The sequence below is a fragment of the Engystomops pustulosus genome, chromosome 11 (genome assembly GCF_040894005.1).
Source record: "Engystomops pustulosus chromosome 11, aEngPut4.maternal, whole genome shotgun sequence".
Lineage (NCBI taxonomy): Eukaryota > Metazoa > Chordata > Amphibia > Anura > Leptodactylidae > Engystomops > Engystomops pustulosus.
The window spans coordinates 69,064,077-69,085,167 of NC_092421.1; the positions used below are offsets into that span (position 1 = coordinate 69,064,077).

General features: G+C 45.7%; 1 protein-coding gene across 1 annotated transcript in view; it reads right to left on the reverse strand.

Moving 5' to 3' along the window:
* SORCS3 (sortilin related VPS10 domain containing receptor 3) overlaps positions 1–21,091 on the reverse strand; it is a 417,809-nt gene that overhangs the window by 283,040 nt on the left and 113,678 nt on the right. Inside the window, exon 2 of the mRNA XM_072130504.1 lies at positions 9,469–9,536. Coding sequence (XP_071986605.1) covers positions 9,469–9,536 — 68 coding nt within the window. The remainder of the gene's footprint in view (positions 1–9,468; positions 9,537–21,091) is intronic.

A 21,091-nucleotide genomic window follows, 5' to 3' on the forward strand; every position in this document is an offset into this window, starting at 1 on the left:
AACCCTACTTGTAAAGGGGTTATTATTCTTAATGGACATCTGCCCCGAGAATCAAGAATTGTAAACCTAGCACACTGACATACTGGTGTGCGTCCCCTCTGGCAGGATCTGCTCTCCTTTTAGCTTCTTATTACCTGGTTTTTATGCAAATGAGCCTGAGGGGCTCATAGGTGTTAATGTAGCATGGAGCCCCTCAGGCTCATTTGTATAATTTTAAGGGTTTTTTTTTCTTAAAAACCAGGGCATAAGAAGCTAAAAAAAAGAACAGATCCTGCCAGAGGGGGCGCACACCAGTATGTCAGTGTGCTTGGTTTACAATCCTTCATCCTGGTGGTAGATGTTTTTTAAACCTTTTAGAACTTAAACAGATATCGATTTAATTTGTGTAGGGTTGAAAATGCTGGAAACCTACAACACTATTATCAATGGCCTATCCAAATATAAAAAGGTGAATATCCCCTTTAAAGACTCCTCATCACCAATAACTTTTTTTTTATCTTTTAGAATGGTCGGATCTCTTAGAAATAAAACTTTACAAACCATGCAAATGAGCCTGAGCGTTTAATTGCTCCGCCCATAAGTCATTTATGCACGCCTCTCAGCCAATGGGCACGCCTACACTATGCTGAGAGACGGCTCTCCCCCTGCTATTCTCACGCTATGCCCAATCATATGAGAATGTAGTGAGATAATGCTGGGATCATTTGCATAGTTTATAAAGCTTTATTTCTAAGAGATCCAGCCCTCCTAAAAGCTAAAAAAAGAAGGTTATTATTGATGAGGACAGGACAGGGAGGTGAGTATTAGCATCTATCATCTGGTTATCTGATGAAAGGCAAAAACTCCAGCTTCCTGCAGGCACCACAAGGGCGAGATCAGGAGCTTACCAGGTCCTTTTTATAACTATAACTTTTTTTAGTATGCATTAAGCTCAACAGATCCCTCTAGTGGTGACTACAGGAAAATACATTTTCTTCTAAGCAGATTGGGATCTTTGTATCAGAAAAAAATGTATCAGTAGAAGGTTCAAAAGATTATCAATTATATGCATTAAAAGGCATCTCTGGGCCCTTTTAAACTTCCAATGAGCTCAAGAGCAGAACTAGGAGAAGCAGGACCCCAGAGCAGACCCACACACCATATATACATACAGCATACACACACATACATACAGTACCTTATACACCCATGCATCATATACACCGACATACAGCATATACACATCACATGTGCACACACATACAGCATTTACACACCCAATACCCCAGATGGTGGGGCCCCCTGACCCTAAAGGTCCAAAGGAGCTGCTACTGCTAAAGCTGCGCCCCTGAATATAGGTGATTAGTTATTTCTTGGGGGTAGGTCAATAGCTCTGTCCGTATTGTCCGCCTTAGTGCAACAGCAAATCTCCTAAAAGTAAAATCATCAGTTTCTAGAAAATCCCTTTAAGATCTGCAATCAGTAGTGTATACACAGCCAGACATCTGCCCGTCACTAAGGGGTTAACAATTCCCATTACAGGCGGTCCCCTACTTAAGGACACCTGACTTACAGATGAACCCTAGTTACAGACACACCCCTCTGCCCACTATGACCTCTGGTGAAGTCTCTGGATGTTACTATAGTCCCAGACTGCAATGATCAGCTGTAAGGTGTCTGTAATGAGGCTTTATTAAAATCCTTGGTCCCATTACAGCAAAAAAATTTCGAAAATCTAATTGTCACTGGGACAAAAAAAAAAAAATTTCTGGAGCTACAATTATAAAATACAGTTCCGACTTACATACAAATTCAACTTAAGTACAAACCCAAGGAAGCTATCTTGTACGTAACCCAGGGACTGCCTGTACAATGTTTCCCATGTAACATCTAGAAACTTCTCGTAGATACAAATGTATCAAGTGAACTTTCCAATAGGAAAAAGAGAAAGCCGATCATCTTAAAGGGATAAAACGGAACCAGACTAGAGGGATCAATGGAACATGGCCGCCCGCCGCCACCGCAGCCATTATCCGGCTAATTAGTGAGAGCCAGGACTCAGCCCGATCATTAGCCTAATGAACGTCGTTTGTAAATTGTGGACGGATGCTATCGCCGGACGCACATGGCGATGCGGACCTCGCGCGGGAGCGGATCCTCTAAGTGACTGCCATATGTAATGGATTGGAGGCTGCTACGGGGAAGACGAATTCACCGCTCAAGTATCTGGTCCTAAAATACAGATTCTGGGCTTTCACATTGGCGTTTTTTTTTACGTATGTGGTTCAGTGATTTCCCCGGACGCCTCACCGAGCCACTGGTTTCTATGGGTGTTTTTACATTGGCTTATATTTTCACTGATCCGTTGTCCGAGAAAAAAACTAGGAAACATGTCTTATTTTTTTCACGGATTACAGAATGCAATAGAAGTCTATGGGTCCTCAAAAAACGGATTCAACATTCGTTTGATGTTTTCAAAACGATGTTAAACCCTCCATTTTTTTTAAGGAGACAGAGACAAAACTGAAAAAAAAACAGAGACACAACGCAACAGATGTGCGACTGAACCTGAGCACCAACGTGAAAGACCCCCAATCTTAAGAGAGACTCTGCAATATTGTCATTGTAGCCTCCAGTCCCTGCTAAAGCTGCAGAAATTCATCAGTTGTGTCTGTAACAGTGCAAGTAACTTTGCAAATATCTTGCGTCACTGTATTCATCTGAAATAACATTAAACCTTAAACTCCAATCCCAGCTAAAGCTGCGTGATAATTTCTTTGAGATCCTTCAGTAATGTTATGTGGCTATACTCGACTGTCTACATTTATAGAGAATGAGATAAAGAATCTATTGTATTCATTAGGAATTACATAAAGTTGTATACTCCAGTCACACCTAGAGCTGCACACACAATTTTCTTGCCCTTTACATGAATCCATATTCTTGGTCGCGCAGCTAAACTCCAACAGAACAACTATATATGAGATAAGGAAGGACTCTGCTTCACTGTTTTAATCTGGCATTAAGAAAACCTAAATACTCCAATCACAGCTAAAGCTGCACACACAATTCTCTTGAATCCATCAGCTTCATCATACAGCAAAATTTGAACAGTGCAAGTATATGTGAAAGGAGGAATGCTAAGAGGATACATTAAAGATGACATCACGTCTTTTACTCCAGTCATAGCCAAAGCTGCACACACAATTTGTTTGCCTTCTCAACTAAAACTCGCTAGACCCTAACATTTCATGTCTTTGTGAGATAGAGTAAGTTTGTAAGAATTTAAGTCTATAACATTCATTATATTCAATCTCATTCTCTAGTCACAGCCAAAGCTGCAAACAGTGCTCATGGATGGATGTATCAGTCTTGCAAACTTGTTCAACTCCATCAATACAACGAACGGAGAAGTAACTTTGGCTTATTGTGGGTTCTACTATATACAGGCTTCTACTCCAGTCACAGCTCAAGCTGCAAGAATACATTTCTTGTGGCCAATGTTGGGGATCCATTAGCCTCGACGTCTAGTAAAACTCCAATGATACAAATGTACATTAGATAAGGAGGAACTAGTATTTGGGTTTACTACAGGCATCTGGAGTGACATAGAGCCTTGTACTCCATTCACAGCTAAAGCTGCACACAAGCTATTTTCTCCATTCACAGCTTGTACTCCATTCACAGCTAAAGCTGCACACGCGCTATTTTCTTGGATGTCGCTTTGTATCCACCAGTTTTGTTTACTAGTTTTGTTGGCTAGCAGGGTGCGGTGCAAAATATTTGGAGGTGTGTCCTGTAAGTGTGGGTGGAGTTTATGTTAAGATACCAACGATCCCCTGAAAATAATAATTTTGGTATTATGTAGAGTAAACAGAGTATAAAGCGCCCCCTGCTGGAATCCTCCATATATGGGCATTGATCTCAGGGGAAATCTGCCAGTGCTCACTTTCCCTACACTGCCCCCTCAGGAGACATGAAGTATTACAATGTGTCCATTCACATCAATGGGATGTCTGTGTATTGCAGGACGGGGCTGGTCCTCCATAGCAGTAGAGGAGAATTCTGATAAATTCTGTTACTATTCAGGTCACATCAGATATTTTTGTAATTTTAATTTAAAAACATGAACTTTCCTGAATGGCTGCAACCAAGGGAAGACAAACAAGCAACAAACATCTGGAATTAAAGGGGTCCTGGGTGATTGAGGCTCAGAACGATTAATTAAAGAGGCTGCAGTAATTGCCAGGGGGCGCCGCAGCATCTTGGCTTCAATTCGACACCATTCAGCACAACGAGAACAAAATGTAAGAGAAAACTCTGCAGCGGGGAGCGGCGCTCATCAATCATGCATGTATGGAAATGAGTGCGCCAGCTGTGCGACTTTAACCAAAGGTCAAAGACTAAGAGATGGAGCGGCCATATATACTACAAGGACGAAGTTCATATATAACGGTTAAAGGGAAAGGAGTGGGTGACCTAATGATGGGTGAGGAGCTACTGCAATAAGGTCTCTGTAAAGGGAACCTGTCAGTAGGTATGACCATCCAGATTTTATGTCAGTTTCAGGATCATAGTATCATAGGTTATATATATATATCCATCAAGTTCAACCAAGGAAGGGAAGGGATTGGATGAGGAAGGGATTTAGGGGAAACAATTCTATTTAACATAACCATCAATGTTATTTAGGTGTAAAACGGCATCTAGACCCTTCTTGAAGCTCTCTGCTGTCCCTGCTGTGACCAGCGCCTGAGCTCGGCTATTCCACAGATTGACAGTTCTCATAGTAAAAAAGCCCTGTCACCTCCGGTGATTAAACCTTGTTTTCTCCAGATGGAGACAGTGCCCCCTCGCCTTTTGATTTGATTTTATCTGAAACAACTTACCACCATATTTTTGTATGGACGTAGTCGTCTCATAGGGTGGTGCAATGTCCCTCACACTACTGTGCTCCGTGCTCTCTGCATCGATCTTTTTCACAGCCCAACCCCCTGCTGTAAGCAGCAGCAGTCTTCTGGTAAAATATTACAGTAAGTTATCAAAGTAGAAAACATTGGCTGTGTAATAGATCCATGCAAAGAGCACAGGGCACAGCAGTGTGAGGACATATACCCTCTGTGCACTTTGAGAAGCTACAATCCTGGAATGTAAATCCATATATCAAAGTCCTGCTGATACTAACAAAATACACAAAGTATGATTACACATCCATGGTCATATGTATGATCATACCTACTGATGGTTTCCATTTAAAAGGCAAATGTATCCAGTTTAAGGAGGAAAATTCCAACCCAGACACAACATTTGCATGAAAATTCACTGATTTGAGTGACAGCTTCATCTCTGTTATCTATGACTGTAATTGGTAGAAAGTTAATAGCTCATAAAAGGTCTTGTATAAGATTGACAAAACATGGCTGTTTTTTGTTTTTTTAAAAAATAGCGCCCCCCCCTGTCTGCAGGTTGTGTCTGGTATTGCAGCTCAGTTCACCCCAATGTAAGGACAAGTGCAGCAATGTTTCTAGAAGTATCCGTGTTTTGTTTTTTTTACTTCTGTACAATGCCTTTAAGGTGTTATCTGCTGATCACATGGTGACCGCCGGGGCTGACTGTTTTTATAATGACAGCCTGAGGCCTTACAGAGGTTCCCCCCGGGGCCGTCCTGTGAGAACGCCGAGTAAGGACATTTTTAGTTATGCCCTAGCAGATAAACTGCCAGCATTGATGTATCCGAATATAATGTGAACACAGCCTTAAGGGCGACCTTACCCAGCGCAGCACTTCTAGGGTCAGAAGAACTTCCTGACTATCACTGAATGTATCTCGCTGAATGCCACGTTAAAGGGGATGTCCCTTAAAGAATATCATTCATATATGGACCAGAAGCTCAGCCTCGTCTCTCTATTTGCTCTTTGGATTGTGAAGCTGCAGAATGCCCTCGTCTCAGAGCAGGCGCTGAGCTGTGCACGTGCTGTAATATTGTTCCAGCAGGTCAGTGTTTCCTCGGACAAGCGAAGAAGATGCTGAAGCTTCAGACTTGAGAGATCACCACACACCTCAGGAGATAGAGGCAAGACCGAGCGTGCATGTCCACATACTATTCTTTATGGAGTAGGTTAGTCCTGAACTGTAACATCACTGTGTGTATTTTCTCTGTACTGTGACATCACTGTGTGAATTATCTCTGTACTGTGACATCACTGTGTGTATTATCTCTGTACTGTGACATCACTGTGTGTATTATCCCTTGTACTGTGACATCACTGTGTGTATTATCCCTGTACTGTGACATCACTGTGTGTATTATCCCTGTACTGTGACATCACTGTGTGTATTATCCCTGTACTGTGACATCACTGTGTGTATTATCCCTGTACTGTGACATCACTGTGTGTATTATCCCTGTACTGTGACATCACTGTGTGTATTATCTCTGTACTGTGACATCACTGTGTGTATTATCCCTGTACTGTGACATCACTGTGTGTATTATCCCTGTACTGTGACATCACTGTGTGTATTATCCCTGTACTGTGACATCGCTGTGTGTATTATTCCTGTACTGTGACATCACTGTGTGTATTATCCTGTACTGTGACATCACTGTGTGTATTATCCCTGTACTGTGACATCACTGTGTGTATTATCACTGTACTGTGACATCACAGTGTGTATTATCACTGTACTGTGACATCACTGTGTGTATTATCTCTGTATTGTGACATCACTGTGTGTATTATCCTGTACTGTGACATCACTGTGTGCATTATCCCTGTACTGTGACATCACTGTGTGTATTATCTCTGTACTGTGACATCACTGTGTGTATTATCCCTGTACTGTGACATCACTGTGTGTATTATCCCTGTGCAGTGACATCACTGTGTGTATTATCCCTGTACTGTGACATCACTGTGTGTATTATCCCTGTGCAGTGACATCACTGTGTGTATTATCACTGTACTGTGACATCACTGTGTGTATTATCACTGTACTGTGACATCACTGTGTGTATTATCACTGTACTGTGACATCACTGTGTGTATTATCACTGTACTGTGACATCACAGTGTGTATTATATCTATACTGCCACTAAAAAAATACGCAAACATAATTATTTTATGTGATATAAAATACAGAATGCAAATAAATAAGTACAAATTTTTCGCCTTTTTTTTTTCTTTTAGCATTTTTGCTTTCCTGCCCATGAGTTGAATCCTTCAGAGCCGGCTGCTTCCTGCTACTCAGGGTCAGTGAGGCGCAGCGAAAGCTCTAATGAGAATTGTGAGGTAGCAGAGAGCAACAAGATAGCGCTCATTAGCTAGAAAGAAGAAAATAAAAAAACAACTGATAAATTATTTTTTTACATTTTTTTTCCTATTAAAACTTATAGTAATTTACATAAAATGGAGAATATTTTGCAGCTTCCTAATTTCCCTGCAGCTTCTGTTGGAGTCTTAAGGTCAGATTCGCTATTTTTGAGCTCTGGAAGGAAAAGGATGCGAATGGAGGAATCCGTCCTGTTTATTCATGAAATCCTTGAAATTCTGGGGACGGTGGCAGCTTCTTACATTACAGTCCATTAGTGGTAAGTGTCACCATGCGGGGCCCAAAAATTAGGATCATCGCTCCATCGCTCTCAGATCTACCTGCACAGAGAGGTCCAGGACTCAGAGTCTCACTATAAATTTAAACTTATTTATTAGTTTTTACTGCTGGTGCCCCCTGGTTATAATTATGCTAATGAGCCTTAAGGGCTCCTGGGGGTGTTACCAGAGCCCCTCTGTGCTGTAGGTTCACAGGCTGCTACACTGTTTCCCCTCCCCTCTATTCCCTCAGTACTTTCCCTTCCCTCTGCCTGATGTGATCTCACACAGTGGGAGGGGGAAAGTGCTCCTGCACAGTGTGACAGCCTGTGAAGCTGCAGCATGAAAGGGCTCTGGTAACACCCCAAAATTCCTTTCTGGCTCATTAGAGTGATCTAATTTCAAGTTCTGACAACATAACGGGTTCCTGTATCCCCTACAAAGCATCAATCTGTCAGATTCATCTTTATTATGGTCATAAAGGTTTTGGGAAAGGGATCCTGTAGTATTGATACAAAAACCCCTTGTGTATTATCTGAGCTCTGTTACCACCGAGTCGCTACCTCTTGAAATAATCTCCATTGAAGTTGTATTTGTTATTCATGGAGCAATTGCTATTTATATGGTCTATGCCCTTTTCTACTAAACCTTTCACCCCTGTACACCATCTGAACTATGCTGCACATAGCCATCAGGTCACTACCTCTAGAAGTAATCTCTAATCCAATTCTGACATAATATCGGGCTCCTGTGGTGCAGCTAGCGGGGACCCAATGAGCTAATAAACAGACTTATCTCACTGCTGCTCCTAAGGGTGTTGTCTAAACGGTCTTGTGGTTTTCACTCTTTAACCCTCTGTTGATTATCTAAACTTTTTAGAGAAACCACCAGGTCACTCCCTCTTGAAATAATTAGCATTCAAGTTATTATATTGAAATAGGCCCCTCTAGTGAAGCTAGTTATGACCAACAGACCTATCAACTGATGAGGGTCCTGTGGACCCTTAAACTCCTTTGCATTATCTGAACTTTGTTACAGATAAACGACTTCTTGAATTATACTAAATTTAGTTTAGCTGCATTTAAAGGATTAACACTCTTGATAGTTGCAAGCATTTGGATTCAAGTCCAGGTACACAAACCCCCTGTGTCAACTCATCACTAGTCTCTACCTCTTAACTTCATTTCATAGTATCATAGTTTATACGGTTGAAAAAAGACACATGTCCATCAAGTTCAACCAAGGAAGGGAAGGGATTGCATGAGGAAGGGATTTAGGGACTCTGATAATATAATGGGCTCTTGTTAAATGTACAAATCTAACTTGGGGCTACCCCTAATGTTGCTATGCCATTTAACTCTGTGCATTATCTGAACTGTGTTGTAGAGAAACCTGTGTGTCACTACCTCTTAGAATAATCTACATTCATTATAATGAGCCCCTTTAGCCCAGCTATGGTGGACCCATTGTGTTACTGAACAGCCTTACCTTGGTCTTGTGGTATTGGCTCTTAAACCCCTGTTTATTATCAGAATTTTGTTGCAGGGAAACCATCAGGTCACTACCTCTTGGAGGAAATTTGGAATAAATATACATAAAGTGCTCAGTGTGGGCCCACTGTGTTAATAAAGCAAAGTGTGTTGTCCTAGTGACCCCTGACAACGAGGGCTGTTTTACACAAATGTCTGCAGCCTGTGTAAACGTTCCGTACAGTGGCACAACCCCACGGCTACAGACAGAGCAGAGGTTGGGAGTCCCTCTTCTCACCGAACAGCCATGCCGAAACTGTAATAGTTAATTTAGTTCCTGGGCATTATCTGGATTTTATTGCATGGAAACTGCCTGGTGCCGCAGTGAAGCTTGTATCATTTGCCAAGGGGATACAATTTTTACGCTTACCTCCAGAGGGAGCTCTCAGTCACACTCCCCAGGTTGAAATCGTAAAGCTTCGTCAGGATGAGAATTACCTAAAAGAGAAAAAGATGAAAGTCACCCAACAAGACAAGAGAAGAGATCACAGCAATGAACATTAATGCCCAGGAATAAAGAAGATCAGATACAAAAAAAATAACAAATTCCCAGCAGACACTGGGAGGACCGGAGGCATCGGCTCTAATCCTCCAGACGCTGCGAATCTGACATGTGAGACGTCTGGAGGAATCAATTAAACTCGGCTAATTCTCTTTACATTTCACATGTCTGAATGCAAATGCCGCCCCTCTCATCCAGCGTGGGGGATTGATCGCTGACGCCAAAGGGAAAACTTCTCACACGTGCCATGTTAACACTTTATGTACAGAGCCTCCCCCTTCCAGATCTATGGGGCCCCCAATTTTTAAAAGGATCCCCCCAGAAGGGCATGGTGTTTGTTAGAATCCTCGAACTTTACCATCAAATATTTTATATTTTTTATAACTCTGCAGAATATCCTTCACAGGTTCCTGCATTGGGCAGCTGAACACATGCGGTCCCCAAATTCATCAAGTCCCAACAGGAGCCTCATGATCTGCCTTTAAACCAAACCTATACAGTATGATATACTAAATAAAGGAACTGGTGCAGTCACTGTGTACATACATGACATATCCTGTACTGATCCTGAGTTACATCCTGTATTATACTCCAGAGCTGCACTCACTATTCTGCTGCTGGTGCAGTCACTGTGTACATACATGACATTACTTATCCTGTACTGATCCTGAGTTACATCCTGTATTATACACCACAGCTGCACTCACTATGCTGCTGCTGGTGCAGTCACTGTGTACATACATTACATTACTTATCCTGTACTGATCCTGAGTTACATCCTGTATTATACTCCAGAGCTGCACTCACTATTCTGCTGGTGCAGTTACTGTATACATACATGTCATTACTGATCCTGTACTGATCCTGAGTTACATCCTGTATTATACCCCAGAGCTGCACTCACTATTCTGCTGCTGGTGCAGTCACTGTGTACATACATGACATTACTTATCCAGTACTGATCCTGAGTTACATCCTGTATTATACCCCAGAGCTGCACTCACTATTCTGCTGCTGGTGCAGTCACTGTGTACATACATGACATTACTTATCCAGTACTGATCCTGAGTTACATCCTGTATTATACCCCAGAGCTGCACTCACTATGCTGCTGCTGGTGCAGTCACTGTGTACATACATTACATTACTTATCCTGTACTGATCCTGAGTTACATCCTGTATTATACTCCAGAGCTGCACTCACTATTCTGCTGGTGCAGTTACTGTATACATACATGTCATTACTGATCCTGTACTGATCCTGAGTTACATCCTGTATTATACCCCAGAGCTGCACTCACTATTCTGCTGGTGCAGTCATTGTGTACATACATGACATTACTTATCCTGTACTGATCCTGAATTACATCCTGTATTATATTCCAGAGCTGCACTCACTATTCTGCTGGTGCAGTCATTGTGTACATACATGACATTACTTATCCTGTACTGATCCTGAATTACATCCTGTATTATACCCCAGAGCTGCACTCACTATTCTGCTGGTGCAGTCATTGTGTACATACATGACATTACTTATCCTGTACTGATCCTGAGTTATATCCTGTATTATACTCCAGAGCTGCACTCACTATTCTGCTGCTGGTGCAGTTACTGTGTACATACATGACATTACTTATCCTGTACTGATCCTGAGTTACATCCTGTATTATACCCCAGAGCTGCACTCACTATTCTGCCGGTGGTGCAGTCACTGTGTACATACATGACATTACTTATCCTGTACTGACCCTGAGTTACATCCTGTATTATACTCCAGAGCTGTACTCACTATTCTGTTGCTGGTGCAGTCACTGTGTACATACATGACATTACTTATCCTGTACTGATCCTGAGTTACATCCTGTATTATACTCCAGAGCTGCACTCACTATTCTGCTGGTGCAGTCACTGTGTACATACATGACATTACTTATCCTGTACTGATCCTGAGTTACATCCTGTATTATACTCCAGAGCTGTACTCACTATTCTGTTGCTGGTGCAGTCACTGTGTACATACATGACATTACTTATCCTGTACTGATCCGGAGTTACATCCTGTATTATACTCCAGAGCTGCACTCACTATTCTGCTGCTGGTGCAGTCACTGTGTACATACATGACATTACTTATCCTGTACTGATCCCGAGTTACATCCTGTATTATACTCCAGAGCTGCACTCACTATCTGCTGCTGGTACAGTCACTGTGTACTTACATGACATTACTTATCCTGTACTGATCCTGAGTTACATCCTGTATTATACCCCAGAGCTGCACTCACTATTCTGCTGCAGTCACTGTGTACATACATGACATTACTTATCCTGTACTGATCCTGAGTTACATCCTGTATTATACCCCAGAGCTGCACTCACTATTCTGGTGCTGGTGCAGTCACTGTGTACATACATGACATTACTTTTCCTGTACTGATCCTGAGTTACATCCTGTATTATACCCCAGAGCTGTACTCACTATTCTGCTGCTGGTGCAGTCACTGTGTACAAACATGACATTACATATTCTGTACTGATCCTGAGTTACATCCTGTATTATACCCCAGAGCTGCACTCACTATTCTGCTGCTGGTGCAGTCACTGTGTACATACATGACATTACTTATCCTGTACTGATCCTGAGTTACATCCCGTATTATACCCCAGAGCTGCACTCACTATTCTGCTGCTGGTGCAGTCACTGTGTACATACATGACATTAATTATCCTGTACTGATCCTGAGTTACATCCTGTATTATACTCCAGAGCTGCACTCACTATTATTCTAGTGCAGCCACTTCTGATATCTTCCAGCAGCGTAAAACAGTTGCAAAAAAAAATAAAAGAGCAACAATTGAATTTGCCAACACAATTATCCAGGAAACATGAAGTGGAGTTTTGGCTGTGGGAGACGTTGTACCTGCGCTGGTGTCATGTGCTGCGGCTCTGCCCTAGAGCAGTAAAGTAGAAAAGCAGCCAAGACTGTCCATAAAGATAGCTGCATTATTAACGTGATAGTATTCTATTAGTTATAAGAAATAATTTCCTGGCTGTCCCTATGACAATCCTTCTTGGTCCTTTTTTTTAACAGTAAATGACTAAAGAATACAAGAAAATGTTCCCACATTTTCATTTTGTTTTAAATTTCTATTCTTTAAGGTTTTTTTTAATTTATAGAACTTTTTTTTTTCTTATTTTATAATTTATTTCTGGCAGCTGCTCAAGTTTCTTTTTTTGTAATTTTCTATTCAATGTATTGTTCCCTACTTCCTTCATTTCATGATGTCTTATATATTTTCATTATGTATTTACTCGTTTTAGTTTAGTTTTTTTTTTCTTTTGTTTTAACCTGTAACCATTCATCGTTTATTAATTTCATACGTATATATACACTCACCGGCCACTTTATTAGGTACACCATGCTAGTAACGGGTTGGACCCCCTTTTGCCTTCAGAACTGCCTCAATTCTTCGTGGCATAGATACAACAAGGTGCTGGAAGCTCCTCAGAGATTTTGGTCCATATTGACATGATGGCATCACACAGTTGCCGCAGATTTGTCGGCTGCACATCCATGATGCGAATCTCCCGTTCCACCACATCCCAAAGATGCTCTATTGGATTGAGATCTGGTGACTGTGGAGGCCATTTGAGTCCAGTGACCTCATTGTCATGGTCAAGAAACCAGTCTGAGATGATTCTAGCTTTATGACATGGCGCATTATCCTGCTGAAAGTAGCCATCAGATGTTACAGGGTACATTGTGCTCATAAAGGGATGGACATGGTCAGCAACAATACTCAGGTAGGCTGTGGCGTTGTACCAAGGGGCCCAAAGAGTGCCAAGAAAATATTCCCCACACCATGACACCACCACCACCAGCCTGAACCGCTGATACAAGGCAGGATGGATCCATGCTTTCATGTTGTTGACGCCAAATTCTGACCCTACCATCCGAATGTTGCAGCAAAAATCGAGACTCATCAGACCAGGCAACGTTTTTCCAATCTTCTACTGTCCAATTTTCGATGAGCTTGTGCAAATTGTAGCCTCAGTTTCCTGTTCTTAGCTGAAAGGAGTGGCACCCGGTGTGGTCTTCTGCTGCTGTAGCCCATCTGCCTCAAAGTATGATGTACTGTGCGTTCAGAGATGCTCTTCTGCCTACCTTGGTTGTAACGGGTGGCGATTTGAGTCACTGTTGCCTTTCTATCAGCTCGAACCAGTCTGCCCATTCTCCTCTGACCTCTGGCATCAACAAGGCATTTCCGCCCACAGAACTGCCGCTCACTGGATGTTTTTTCTTTTTCGGACCATTCTCTGTAAACCCTAGAGATGGTTGTGCGTGAAAATCCCAGTAGATCAGCAGTTTCTGAAATACTCAGACCAGCCCTTCTGGCACCAACAACCATGCCACGTTCAAAGGCCACAAATCACCTTTCTTCCCCATACTGATGCTCGGTTTGAACTGCAGGAGATTGTCTTGACCATGTCTACATGCCTAAATGCACTGAGTTGCCGCCATGTGATTGGCTGAATAGAAATTAAGTGTTAACGAGCAGTTGGACAGGTGTACCTAATAAAGTGGCCGGTGAGTGTATATTTAATGTTAAGCTCATCTAAGTCACCACTAAAGCTAAAGTGAATTATAAACTTTACATTTTTGAGAATTTTTTTGTCTTCAATGCCAATGAATTTTACTTCTGATTTATATGCAAATGAGCATTTCACGGCACTGTGGGTGTGGCCATGATTTTCAGTGCACCCTGAGGAGATAGACAGATGATGGGGAGATTGATGATAGAAGGTAAATATGAAAGATGATATAGATTTATAGATGCAGAAATATAAAGTCAATTATATATAGATAGTGAGATAGATGATAGAAGATAGAAAGAAATTAGATAGATGATAGGTAAATAGATATGAGAGATAGAAGATTGATAGATAATAGATAGGGGATAGATAGAAGATACAACATAATAGATAGGCATAAAGTCTGATAGATAAATGGATAAATAGACAGATATATAGGTAGAAAATAGACAGATCATAGGAGATAGATAATAATAATTATTTATTTATATAGCACACACAGATTACGCAGCGCTGCACAAAGCATGAAAAATTGTTCCCTGTCCCCATGACACTCACAATCTAAATAGCCTAATAGTATGTTTTGGAGTGTGGGAGGAAACCAAAGTACCCGGAGGAAACCCACGCAAACACTGAGAGAACATACAAACTCTTTGGGATTCGAACCCAGGACCCAAGCGCTGCAAGGCAAAAGTGCTACTCACCGTGCTGCCCGTATAGCTAGACTGATAGATTATAGATATGTATACAGGAGATAAATGAGAAGCTTCTTCACCGGGGCATTCAACCAAGGGGTATTAAAGAAGAAATACATCCTCTGCCCACTAAAGTGCACATGCAGGGGGGCCCCTTTAAGACAAAGGGGCCCTGGGCAAATGCCCAGTTTGCCTCTCCCTAACGCTGGCCGTGCCCATAACCTCCAGCTCAGCTGGGCTGTGCCCTGATACCCCTGGTGGCCTCGCAGTGCAACAAAATGATCATTTGCATATAAATAAAAATATATGGAGGCCACAGAGATTCTGAATGATGGATTATGATGCACTTTAGCTTTAAGAATGTAACAAATTCCGCCTTATTATGTGACCATTAAGGAATCCAAACACTTCAGTGCACCATGGGTATTATAGGGGGCTTCAAAATGCACCAAACCTTGAAATATGAATATAAAATACATCACTTTGAAAGACTAATAGTTGATGTGAATATCGTCCCTGCTCCCCTTTTACTAAGGCCCCTCCGCTGGATATTTGGACCCAGATGATTGGTGTCCCATTGACCAATGGTGGACAGGGCCCTTGCTGATGACGCCGCCCCCTATGGGCAGTGGAGTAAAGTGTCAACATGACTGGGGACCACCACTAGGGGGCACCACTTGAAGTTTCGGATGTTGCATGCATGTCTCCAGTATTTACACCTCTGCCTGCGCTCACGCTGTCGCTCCCCACCGTTTTGATGACTCCCTGCGATGCGCTCCGGCTATAAACCGCAGGCAGGCGAGCGATGGAGGAGACGCGCTCTGCTTGCTACGCGGGTCCCCGGCCGTAAAGCTGAGTTATTGACAAGATCTCACAGATGTGAAATCTGTAAATGTCCACAGAAAGTTGCCAATTCCTTCCTGGCGCAGTCCCTGGTCGGCCATAATGAATCAGTGACAGATGCTGGGGGCATTTATCCTTTAAGCGGAGGCGGCCTCTCAGCTTAACCTTATTTCCCAGGAGGAGAGTTTCCGAAAAAAAACCATGAGGCGGCTGACAGGCGAAGTGATGGAGCGTCGCCGGGGCCGCTGGTGCTCAGCATAGGTCATGTGCTGCCAATCCACAAGTCAATACTATGGAAAAATAAGAATATCAGACGCCTTAAAGGCGCAGAAATATGTCATGCCCCCAGGAAGACCCCGAAACAGAGCACCAATGGGGGTCATCACTTATATAAGGTCTATGGAGGTCACTGCTATGGGGGTATAACTACACCTTGTATAATCACAGTGTGTGGCTTGTCATGGGGGTCCTGGAGCGGTCACTCTGGGGGTCTTTAGGTCACTGATGTCACTGCTATAGGAATTGGAATTGTTATGGGCGTCCGGCAAGGGTCACTCTTGTCTGGTCACTGTCATAGGGTCCTAGAGCTGTCACTGTTATGGGGGTCCTGTAGATAGGAGGGTTTAAGAGGGTCCTTTAGATGTCACAGTTAAATGAATCCTTCATCCTATCACTGTTATGGAAGTTGTCTAGATGCTACTATTCAGGGGTCCTGTACATGTCAATGTTATGTCAGGGGTCCTGTTGATGTCACTATTTATGGAACTTGCTGATATGATTATAAAGGAGGTCCTGCAGATGTGACTATTAAAGGGTCCTGTAGATGTCATTACAGGGGGGTCTTTCAGATGTCCCTACTGGGGGTCCTGTAGATATAACTACCAGGGGGTTCTGAAGATGTCACTACTGCATACCTCCCAACCGTCCCGCTTTCGGCGGGACTGTCACGCTTTTTAACCCCAGTCCCGCCGCCCCGGGAGGATAAGGGAATGTCACGCTATTCCCCGCATTGTCCCGGGCCAGGAGACTGAGTCCCGTCTCCTGGTCCCGGGACCAGGGTCCGACTTGCCTGGCTGAGAGTAACCGCGGTTACCGCGGACGCGGTGACCGCGGTAACCGCGAGGGGGGGGGCGGGGGGGTTCGGGTGGGCAGGGCACACCTGCTGGCTGCAGCACACACTACCTCTGGGGATCATCACAGCAGTGAATGTGGTCAAGGACCTTCGATGAGGTCATGACCATGTGACGCCTATGTGGGAGGAGCTACTGAAGACCCCGGTAGAGGTTGCTGCCATGCATGCCGAGGTATGTATGAGAAGTTATACAGAAGCAGTGCAAGGAGGTGAGACAGGTATGTAATGTGGGGGTGGGGGGCAGTGTGACAGGTATATAATGTGGGGGTGGGGGGGCAGTGTGACAGGTATATAATGTGTGGGGGGGCAGTGTGACAGGTATATAATGTGGGGGTGGGGGGCAGTGTGACAGGTATATAATGTGTGGGGGGGCAGTGTGACAGGTATATAATGTGTGGGGGGGCAGTGTGACAGGTATATAATGTGTGGGGGGGCAGTGTGACAGGTATATAATGTGTGGGGGGGCAGTGTGACAGGTATATAATGTGTGGGGGGGCAGTGTGACAGGTATATAATGTGTGGGGGGGCAGTGTGACAGGTATATAATGTGTGGGGGGGCAGTGTGACAGGTATATAATGTGTGGGGGGGGCAGTGTGACAGGTATATAATGTGTGGGGGGCAGTGTGACAGGTATATAATGTGTGGGGGGGGCAGTGTGACAGGTATATAATGTGTGGGGGGGGCAGTGTGACAGGTATATAATGTGTGGGGGGGGCAGTGTGACAGGTATATAATGTGGGGGTGGGGGGCAGTGTGACAGGTATATAATGTGTGGGGGGGCAGTGTGACAGGTATATAATGTGGGGGTGGGGGGCAGTGTGACAGGTATATAATGTGTGGGGGGGCAGTGTGACAGGTATATAATGTGTGGGGGGGCAGTGTGACAGGTATATAATGTGTGGGGGGGCAGTGTGACAGGTATATAATGTGTGGGGGGGGCAGTGTGACAGGTATATAATGTGTGGGGGGCAGTGTGACAGGTATATAATGTGTGGGGGGGGCAGTGTGACAGGTATATAATGTGTGGGGGGGGCAGTGTGACAGGTATATAATGTGGGGGTGGGGGGCAGTGTGACAGGTATATAATGTGTGGGGGGGCAGTGTGACAGGTATATAATGTGTGGGGGGGCAGTGTGACAGGTATATAATGTGTGGGGGGGCAGTGTGACAGGTATATAATGTGTGGGGGGGGCAGTGTGACAGGTATATAATGTGTGGGGGGGGCAGTGTGACAGGTATATAATGTGTGGGGGGGGCAGTGTGACAGGTATATAATGTGTGGGGGGGCAGTGTGACAGGTATATAATGTGTGGGGGGGGGCAGTGTGACAGGTATATAATGTGGGGGGGGGCAGTGTGACAGGTATATAATGTGTGGGGGGGCAGTGTGACAGGTATATAATGTGTGGGGGGGCAGTGTGACAGGTATATAATGTGTGGGGGGGCAGTGTGACAGGTATATAATGTGTGGGGGGGCAGTGTGACAGGTATATAATGTGTGGGGGGGCAGTGTGACAGGTATATAATGTGTGGGGGGGGCAGTGTGACAGGTATATAATGTGTATATATGTGATCTAGTGAAAGGGGGTTGCTTTAAAATTTTTCTTTTTTTTCAATTTTTTAAAAAAAATGTTACCATTATTTTAGACTCTGTAATATAATATACTGGAATACTAGTGTATAGCAATATTACTGCTGATCTCTAATAGCCTCTCATCTGCTATTAGAGATCATTACACATGGCAGGCCTACTAGTCTCAATGGGACTTTAGGCTACCATGACAGCCGATCACCAAGAGGAGGAGTTTGGGAAATCAGGAGGCTGCTGGAGGAGGAGGCTGGGGACAGGAGGAGGAGGAGGCTGGGGACAGGAGGAGGAGGCTGGGGGACAGGAGGAGGCTGGAGCAGGCTGGGGAGCAGAAGGAGGAGGCTGGAGGACAGCAGGAAGATGGAGGATGCTCGAGGCGGCTGGGGGGCAGGAGGAGGCTGGAGGACAGGAGGAGTATGCTGGAGGAGGAGGCTGGAGGACAGGAGGAGTATGCTGGAGGAGGAGGCTGGGGGACAGGAGTATGCTGGAGGAGGAGGCTGGGGGACAGGAGGAGGAGGCTGGGGGACAGGAGGAGGAGGCTGGGAAATCAGGAGCAGGCTGGAGCAGAAGGAGGAGGCTGGAGCAGAAGGAGGAGGCTGGAGGACAGCAGGAAGATAGAGGATGGAGGGGCTGGGGGACAGGAGGAGGATGCTGGAGCAGGCTGGGGAACAGGAGGAGACTGGGGGACACGTGGAGGAGGCTGGAGGACAGGGGGGCTACAGGAGGAGGCTGGAGGACAGGGGGGCTACAGGAGGAGGCTGGAGGGCAGGGGGGCTACAGGAGGAGGCTGGAGGACAGGGGGGCTACAGGAGGAGGCAGGGGGGCTACAGGAGGAGGCTGGAGGACAGGAGGAGGCTGGAGGACAGGAGGAGGCGACAGGAGGAGGCTAGAGGACAGGAGGAGGCGACAGGAGGAGGCTGGAGGACAGGAGGAGGCTACAAGAGGAGGCTGGAGGACAGGAGGAGGCTGGAGGACAAGGGGATACAGGAGGAGGCTGGAGGACAAGGGGATACAGGAGGAGGCTGGAGGACAAGGGGATACAGGAGGAGGCTGGAGGACAGGGGGATACAGGAGGAGGCTAGAGGACAGGGGGATACAGGAGGAGGCTGGAGGACAGGGGGATACAGGAGGAGGCTGGAGGACAGGAGGCTACAGGAGGAGGACAGGGGGCTGGAGGCTACAGGAGAAGGCTGGAGGACAAGGGGATACAGGAGGAGGCTGGAGGACAAGGGGATACAGGAGGAGGCTGGAGGACAAGGGGATACAGGAGGAGGCTGGAGGACAGGGGGATACAGGAGGAGGCTGGAGGACAGGGGGATACAGGAGGAGGCTGGAGGACAGGAGGCTACAGGAGGAGGACAGGGGGCTGGAGGCTACAGGAGAAGGCTGGAGGACAAGGGGATACAGGAGGAGGCTGGAGGACAAGGGGATACAGGAGGAGGCTGGAGGACAAGGGGATACAGGAGGAGGCTGGAGGACAGGGGGATACAGGAGGAGGCTGGAGGACAGGAGGCTACAGGAGGAGGACAGGGGGCTGGAGGCTACAGGAGGAGGCTGGAGGACAAGGGGATACAGGAGGAGGCTGGAGGACAAGGGGATACAGGAGGAGGCTGGAGGACAAGGGGATACAGGAGGAGGCTGGAGGACAAGGGGATACAGGAGGAGGCTGGAGGACAAGGGGATACAGGAGGAGGCTGGAGGACAGGGGGATACAGGAGGAGGCTGGAGGACAGGAGGAGGCGACAGGAGGAGGCTAGAGGACAGGAGGAGGCGACAGGAGGAGGCTGGAGGACAGGAGGAGGCTACAAGAGGAGGCTGGAGGACAGGAGAAGGCTGGAGGACAAGGGGATACAGGAGGAGGCTGGAGGACAAGGGGATACAGGAGGAGGCTGGAGGACAAGGGGATACAGGAGGAGGCTGGAGGACAAGGGGATACAGGAGGAGGCAGGGGGGCTACAGGAGGAGGCTACAAGAGGAGGCTGGAGGACAGGAGAAGGCTGGAGGACAAGGGGATACAGGAGGAGGCTGGAGGACAGGGGGATACAGGAGGAGGCTGGAGGACAGGGGGATACAGGAGGAGGCTGGAGGACAGGGGGATACAGGAGGAGGCTGGAGGACAGGGGGATACAGGAGGAGGCTGGAGGACAAGGGGATACAGGAGGAGGCAGGGGGGCTACAGGAGGAGGCTACAAGAGGAGGCTGGAGGACAGGAGAAGGCTGGAGGACAAGGGGATACAGGAGGAGGCTGGAGGACAGGGGGATACAGGAGGAGGCTGGAGGACAGGGGGATACAGGAGGAGGCTGGAGGACAGGGGGATACAGGAGGAGGCTGGAGGACAGGGGGATACAGGAGGAGGCTAGAGGACAGGGGGATACAGGAGGAGGCTGGAGGACAGGGGGATACAGGAGGAGGCTGGAGGACAGGGGGATACAGGAGGAGGCTGGAGGACAGGAGGCTACAGGAGGAGGACAGGGGGCTGGAGGCTACAGGAGGAGACTGGAGGACAGTCTATATGTTTTACATGTTACAGAGTTGCATTAGGGGATATTATATTGGTCCACGGGAAGGGGGGCAAATTAAGGGGCGTTGTAGCATTTGGGGACCATCAAGTTCGATATTATACTATGCTTGAGGG